General features: G+C 36.5%; 1 protein-coding gene across 1 annotated transcript; it reads right to left on the reverse strand.

The window, feature by feature from the left end:
* Nucleotides 1-643: 643 nt before the first annotated feature.
* On the reverse strand, nucleotides 644-8,187 carry LOC116303051 (thioredoxin-like protein 1). Its single transcript, XM_089026555.1, has 10 exons — nucleotides 8,072-8,187; nucleotides 7,440-7,536; nucleotides 6,895-7,065; nucleotides 6,285-6,407; nucleotides 5,723-5,792; nucleotides 4,992-5,085; nucleotides 4,435-4,513; nucleotides 3,581-3,685; nucleotides 1,615-2,695; nucleotides 644-911 (listed from the first exon to the last, which is right to left on the reverse strand). Exons 1-9 carry the CDS (start codon nucleotides 8,176-8,178, stop codon nucleotides 2,666-2,668), a joined length of 876 nt encoding a protein of 291 aa, XP_088882681.1. The 5' UTR covers nucleotides 8,179-8,187; the 3' UTR covers nucleotides 644-911; nucleotides 1,615-2,665.
* Between the last annotated feature and the right edge of the window lie 150 nt (nucleotides 8,188-8,337).

The raw sequence follows: 8,337 nt of genomic DNA on the forward strand, positions 1-8,337 counted from the left end.
AATGACACATAGCCTGAGATGGGAAAACATTGCACCATAGCTGAAAAGCATTCCTAGTAAAGAAAGAAATAATACTCAAGGGAATGACATGTTCTGAAATGGAAAAACCATGCACTATAGCTGAAAAGCATTACTAGTAAAGAAAGAAATAATACTCAAGGGAATGACGTTCTGAAATGGAAAAACCATGCACTATAGCTGAAAAGCATTACTAGTAAACAAAGAAATAATACTCAAGGGAATGACCATGAATGACCACGCCCATGTAATATCCTCTATATACTCAAGGGAATGACACAGTCTGAGATGGGAAAACATTGTACCATAGCTGAAAAGCATTCCTAGTAAAGAAAGAAATAATACTCAAGGGAATAACACATGTTCTGAAATGAGAAAATATTGTACCATAGCTTAAAAGCATTCCTAGTAAAGAAAGAAATAATACTCCAGGAAATGACACATGGTCTGAAATGGGAAAACATTGCACCATAGAAAAAAACATTCATAATACTTTTAAGTATTAAAAGGGAACGACTCGTGATCATAATAGAAAAAGCCATCGAATAATTAATCCCAAGAACCAACAGCAGCTCTATGTACGTATTTGTCATACGCATGTCACGAGTAAAGTTAGGACTCGATCTTGAATCAGGTAGCATTTTATTTAGTATTTTCTTGAGTGCACATTATGCATTTTTTTTCAACGCCTGCTTCATCGATATATAAACGATTTTTCCACGGGAACACAGGCGTTGAGTCTCTGCGCAATGAAATAAAAAACGTGCGTCGCTAGTGAAAACAAAGCCGCGTTATTCGATCCATAGCTGTACTGCTATTTCGTTTCTTTTCTGTGCGATATTCTGACGTAGGAAGGAATGTTCTAGTCGTCCTGTTGTCTAGGTAGAGGAACCCTGGAACGAAGAAACGTGGGATAAAATGAATAAAAAAAAAGAAAATAAACTAACAAAGAGAAAGAAAGAGAAGGGAAAAAAAGGAAGGAAGAAAGAAAGGAAGGAAGGAAAAAAGTAAGAGAAACAGAGAAAGAGTGAACGAATGAACGAACGAACGAAAGAAGGAAAGACAAATAAAGCGATAGGAGTGAAGGAAGGGCAGAAAAGTAAGAAGGAAGAGGGAAATGAGTGAAAATACTGTAATTATAATCACTTCGGGACTTACTTCATCAATAATTAAAGAATTAAGGTCGTTTGCATTTGAATGACTTTTGAAACCTATTTTCTTTTCGATTGGCGTCGGCTATCAAGATTACGCTTGACAAGCTTTAATATTTTCGTTCAAAAACAAGCTTAAGTTACAAAAATGATTTGAAGAGGCTCAAGAAACAGGTTTGACTGATATGTTGCAATTTTAAATCTGCTTACAATGGTCAATACGCGATCGGATTTGTCGAATTATTTCCCCTCGACTCTGAAAAATCTAAGAAGTAAACTTGTTACAACCAGCTGGCGACTAAAAAGACTTTTTTCAAAAAAAAAAAAAAAAAAAAAAAAGGTAAAAAACTATATTGAAAAACTTAAGCTACATCAATCCGTTGACAATAAAAAGTAAAGCGAGGGCTTAAAAAATAAAAATAAAAACAGAGTTTAGCTTACTTACTTGAATGGTGTAGTGAGAAAAGTTGGGGTTGGAGTTTTCAAAACTCGATGAGTTGCTAAACTTATCAACGGGTAATAATTCACAGACGTATTTCTGTCCACTCAAAACAGGATGTACTCCGATGTTAAAGGACTGGCATATCAGGTTTAATGTACAACCGACAGCGCACTGCTTCAAGTTGTCGACATATAAGGTAGCGGTGTCGTTCGAGTGGAGTTTGCTGTTCTGGAAGCGACGAAAAGCGGCATATCCAAAATCGGCTTTTCTAAATGAATTGAACTCCGCTGCTGAAGGAATTACTGCTCCCAAAAGGATGTAAAACGAAGCGTAGCAGTGAATCTTCATTTTGAAATAAAAGTTCTGAGCGACTTTACGGACAGGTGAAAGTGTTTTGAAAATTTTTATCCACAGGTAGCCCAATATACACTAGCAAAAATTTAGCTCGTAAAATTCATGTAACAATTATGTCAAAATACACAGTTAATTAAATTTACAGTTAAATTGCAGTTTTACATAGTACTGTAAAATTTTGTGATGTCTGTAAAAACAATGTAAACAGGCTCGGAAAACTGGAAAGAGTTGACATTGCGATGAATTGTGGGACTAATGTCATCTTCGAAATCTGTCCCTCACACAGTCCCACGATGCACTCCAGTATTTCAGTAATCTCAAGTTGGATTCAAATAAACGTTACTTTCTTAGTAAACTAGTGTTTTTTTAAATGATAAACTTAATTCAGCTAATAAAATATCCAAAAGCTCAGGGCTGTTTTATTGCTCTCATTCAAGGTGAAGGTTTTTTTAGGAAAAAGTAATAACAAAAGTTATTTAACACGAACACTAAACACAATACAAGGCTTCTTGTTTTTAAAACCCTTGTTGCTTCAGAAAGTAACTTTTGCCAGCTTATGCAGGAGAGCGCAAATCGAACTTGTTTACTGCAAGTTGTACCAACTAAATTGTGGCTAAGGCATGTTTTCTTAAGCATATTTGCTAGAAGATGACAATTCTAACTTGTGATCTCGTTCTTTATTTGGTGTCTTGTTCTGTATTTAGTGACTTTCGCCTTTCTTTCCTGAGATCTGGAAGACAATTAAAGCAGGTGTTATATCTAGGGCTGGTGAAACAGAACTGGAGAATAATTGAAGGTGTTTTAATATTCAGTCATTATCCACCTTTGTCTTGATGATGCTTGTAAACATCATCAAAAATCATACATCACCATTACCATTACCATGATAACTATCATAATCACTACCACCACCATCATAAACAACAACATCACTATCATCATAACTGTCATCATCATCACATCACCATTGACATCATCACCATTGACATCAACATCATCACCATCATCACCATCATCACCATTGACATCATCATCACCATCATCATCATCATTATCATCATCGCCATCATTATCATCATCCATCATCATCACCATCGACATCATCATCACCATCATTGACATCATCACCATCATCATCATCACCATTGACATCATCATCATCCATCATCATCACCATCGACATCATCATCATCATCATCACCATCGACATCATCATCACCATCATTGACATCATCATCACCATCATCATCATCACCATTGACATCATCATCATCACCATCATTATCATAGTCATTGTTATCTGTCATCAACACAAGTCGAGAAATTGATGACGGCTGATATTAGGCCAAACAAAAAAATAAGTGTGTTTCCTGTTGCATGAGAAAAATAATACTGGGAACCCTGTGGTGCAATTGGGAATGAAAAAATATTAGGGTCGGCAAAAATTGACAAGAAAATTAGGGTCAGTCCCGCAACAGGAAACATACTTATTTTTTTGTTTGGCCTTAACAATACAAAATAGTATGATAATGATTATGTAATGCAACAGAATAATTATAAGTAATTTGTCATCATCATATTAAAGAATGAATGTTATTCAATCTTATAAACTTACTCGCTTGAAATCCTGCATATTAGTAGTATCAACTGTACTGCCGATGATACACAAGTAGTTAATGACAGTGAGCTCCTCGTCACCCTGGTTATCCTTTACAAAGAACTGATGAAAAAGTAATTAAGATCAAAGTAAAGATCAACATGAGAAACAACCTCTGGGCTGATCGAAGTCTTGGCATGGCTAACTCACAGATTGAACACTGAAACAGCCTCTGGGCTGATCTAAATCAGGGCATGGCTAACTCACAGATCAAACCCTGAAACAACCTCTGGGCTAATCTAAGTCAGGGCATGGCTAACTCACAGATAGAACCCTGAAACAACCTCTGGGCTGATCTAAGTCAGGGCACAGCTAACTCACAGTTAGAACCCTGAAACAACCTCTGGGCTGATCTAAATCAGGGCATGGCTAACTCACAGATCAAACCCTGAAACAACCTCTGGGATGATCTGAGTAAGGGCATGGATAACTCACACATCAATTCCTGAAACAACCTCTGGGATGATCTGAGTAAGGGCATGGATAACTCACACATCAATTCCTAAAACAACCTCTGGGATGATCTGAGTAAGGGCATTGCTAACTCACACATCAATTCCTGAAACAATCTCTGGGCTGATCTAATAGACTTTTTCTGAGATAGCGAACATGGAGCATTGTGTTCTAGCTTCGGTACAAGCATCTTTCGTTTATCTTGCCTTATATGGTGTTGTTTGTACCGAAGCTAGACCATAATGCATCCTGTTTATCGAACTCAGAAAAGGCCTATGGAGTTGATCTAATCTAGGAATAGAGCCCAAAACCACTACACCACCCTTGATTCAAAATAAAAGATTCTACTGTGTACTTACTGTCATATTTTGTACATTTTGAAATTTGACATATTTGAGTTGAATTATAGAATCATCCTTCACATCATCCGCTGTTAATCTGAAATATACAGAGTAAATATTTGATGTCAGACAAAATGGATTGTTACCATTAGGGCTTAAAATATTGGCCTGTCATCAGACAATTAGAACTTGTCCAGTCAAATCTTAAAACCCACTTTAACCAGTAACCTGGGGCTTTCAGAATGCTTTGGCATAGTTGGTCATAAGTTTAAAGTAATTGGGAGTGATATGATAGATTAATGGTAATTTTCTGGCTGCTGGCTTAATATTCTGAAAGCCCTGTAACAGGGGTGGATCCAGGAGTTTTTCTAGGATGCTGGGGTGCACCATCCAGGAGTTTTGCTTTAGGGGAGGGAGTGCACTCTCACCGCACCCTCTCCTAAATCTGCATTAAGCCAGAAACGAGGTATGACCAAATTATCTGGCCAGTCATCATGATCGATGACTGATTAGCATCGTTTTGGGCCCTGACCATTCAGATCAAAAATTTTACAAAATGAAACCAAAAGACTTACTCTAAGGTTTGTATTGGAGTGAACTGTTCTGCTGAATCAAAATCAAGGGTTTTTGTTTGGTTGATAAAAAGCTTGATAGTTTTTGGCGCTTTTCCTGGAATATGAATAAGAAAATAGTATTATCATGTACTATTAATAACCTCATCACGTATATATGATATCAATATCATCACTATCATCACTATCATCACTATCATATATCCTTATCGCCATTACCATCATCATCATCATCATCATGTATCATTACCACCACCACCATCATGATGTGTCATCATCATTACCATAATAATAATAATCATCATCATGTATCATTACCACCACCACCATCATCACTATCATGATATCATCATCATTACCATAATAATAATAATCATCATCATGTATCATTACCACCACCACCATCATCACCATTATCATGTGTCATCATTGTCATTACCATCATCATCACCATTATCATGACGTGTCATCATCACCACCACCATCATCATCATCATCATCACGATCAACATCACCATTTTAATGATGTGTCATCATCACCACCACCATCATCAGCATCATAATATATTATCATCACTATTATATCAGTGATCATCATCACATTTTCCTTCCTATTATCATCATCATCATAATGTATCTTTACTATAATCCCTGTTTTCACTTCATCCCCCTCAACTTCTAGCTACAAAAAGTTCAAACTGCATTTGTAACAATTTACTACAATATGTACTTACCATCATTTGGGGCCTGGAGCTTGATTGAATGAATTTTCACAGGTTGGTTGAATGCTATCGTGAACAGGAGCTACCAAACAAGAAAAAACGATACTTCTGATCAGTCAAATTAACCTACATGTATGATAAAAAAAAAACAGGTTCTCTGGTTTTCTTCTTTCTTCCCTCTGCAAAAATCAATTTAATCTTGCTAATACCATCGATTGCTTTAGTCACCATTAGGGATGCACCATTAGATAATTAATGGGGGAGTTTCAGGAATTTTGATTGCATGATATCTATTTTTTTGGTTCAACCCGTGCACGTTATATTTTTGCGTACAGTTAGATATTTTTCTTCTAGCAGAAGAGGTTACACGATATTTTTTTTGAGGTTTAAGTGCTTTCTCAATATTTTTTTAGGATTTAGGCAACCCCCACCCCTCCCCCCCCCCATCAACTATCTAATGGTCTGTCCTGAAGACTCTGCATGGCTTTGGTAGACTGAGCATTCTCTCCCTGCATGTTTGACACAATAAATGACATTTTCTACAGTGTGCCATAATGTGGCATAAATCACCAACCTGTTCATCACAATCACTCTGAAGGTAAGCAGGTCCTTTGCTCAGCGCATCTGCCAATGTATGCTCGTTATCCTCATTAAGAGACTCACAACCAGACTTATTAATAAAGCTGTGAAGATCCACCTGATAATTATTAATCATTATAAATAACTGTTATAAATCTTGCCTTCTGATTGGTTGGTGGTGCAGGCTTTATCAGGGCACACCGTATCCAGAATCACTTTTCATTTTATCAATGTATCTATAATAAAAATAATATTATACACCCTGTAGCCATGCGCTTGGATGTGCTTGATTTAGCCGCATCCCGAACTCCAGCTCTCTGCTTTGTTCTTAAAACATTTCTGAATTTTGGAGGGGGATTCCAAAAATGTGATTCCAATCTGCATTCTCAGCTTTGCAACATTCTCTAAAAAAACTTTGATACATTCTCATTCTCTGCTTTGAAACATTCCTGAATTTCGGAAGGGGGATTCCAAGAATGCAGATTGTCTCAAAACCCCCCTCCGAAATAATTCTCCTTCAAGTTAACTTTGCTTAAAATAACCACATATTGGGGTGTCTTCAAGGTGAGAGTTTACTGTATTTCACCTTTCCTGCATGTACTCACATGTCCTTTGACTCCACATCCTCCCCCTTCTTCTCCGTCATCACCCTTCCATTGCTTAATCTTGTTTTCTAGCATCATATGATCGGCACCTGTCATTTCGTCTACTTTTGTTTGGCTCTTGAAAAACTGGAAGGTAGGCATGGCTGATACACCTTGCTTTGCTGCTGTTTCCTATCAATAGGAATTATGAAAAGTTCAGGTATTATAGTATCCTTCAGGGTATTATCTGTGAGTTAGCCGTGCCCTGACTTAGATCAGCCCAGAGGTTGTTTCAGGGTTCTATCTGTGAGTTAGCCGTGCCCTGACTTAGATCAGTCCAGAGGATATTTTAGAATTTGATCTGTGAGTAAGCAATGCCCACAACTCTTGTTTTTTGAAAACTGTTTTTTTTTTTGCCCAACAAATTTAAACTTGATTTTTATGGAGAAAGGAAACTAGATTATAATCTTGAGGATAAGACATTTCTTTTGCATATGATGGCAAGTCTGACAGTTTGTCTTAAGACCTTAATTAGAAGAAAAGCAAAAATGTTGCAAAGACAGTACCTGACATACTTCAACATCTACTTTCAAGAAGACAACATTTGGATACTTTCTACTGAGTTTCTCAACCTCAGGTGCAATCCTTTGACATGGTCCACACCTGATATATAGAAGTGGATAAATAAATAAATGGGTTAAGAAATGAGCTGGTGGATGGATGGATGGATGGATGACATGGGTGGATGGATGGATGGATGATGAATGAATGGGATGGATGGATGGATATGATAGAGAGCTCTGCCAATCATTACAAAATAAACCAAATAGAGACAAACTCAAAACTTTATTTATTTATTTGTTAATCGTAAAAATAGCTTTAAAAAACTAATCAAGTTTTTTTCTTTCTACCCGGCACTTTTATAGATTTTTTTGCTGAGTCACTAAGTTTAAAAATAAAATATCAATACTTTTCCTTTCACTCTGATCTAAAAACTATATTCAGTACTCGATATCTAGCAAACAAATTGCTTGAACTAGCCTTTCACGAAAAACCTTACCAAATTTTTGTTGTTAAATAAAAAGCCGGCAATTTTTTAAATTTTTGATCAAAAATTTCGAACCACATCAACTTACAAAACATTTATTCCTGAAAGAGAATCAAAAAAAGCCATAAAAAGTGTGCCAGAAATACTTACCATGAAGCAGTGAAGTCAACAACTACTAGTTTTGTTCCTGCGTTGACTAGTTCTGGTTTGAACAAGGAATCTTCGGAGATGGTTTTTACTATACTGTTTGCCGCCATCTTGGAATAAAAGACTATGAATCACTCATGCGCATAACTAGCTCTCGCGTTATTTACTAGGGGAGGGGAGGGAAGGGAAGTATTTGTCAAAGGTTTCAAAAATTAGAAAATAAAATTTGAACTAAAACGACAAATGGAGAAATGAATAAATTTTGGAAA

Source organism: Actinia tenebrosa, unplaced genomic scaffold (genome assembly GCF_029948245.1).
Source record: "Actinia tenebrosa isolate PJP-AT-01 unplaced genomic scaffold, QUT_ActTen_1.0 PGA_scaffold0__85_contigs__length_37466705, whole genome shotgun sequence".
NCBI classification, from domain to species: domain Eukaryota; kingdom Metazoa; phylum Cnidaria; class Anthozoa; order Actiniaria; family Actiniidae; genus Actinia; species Actinia tenebrosa.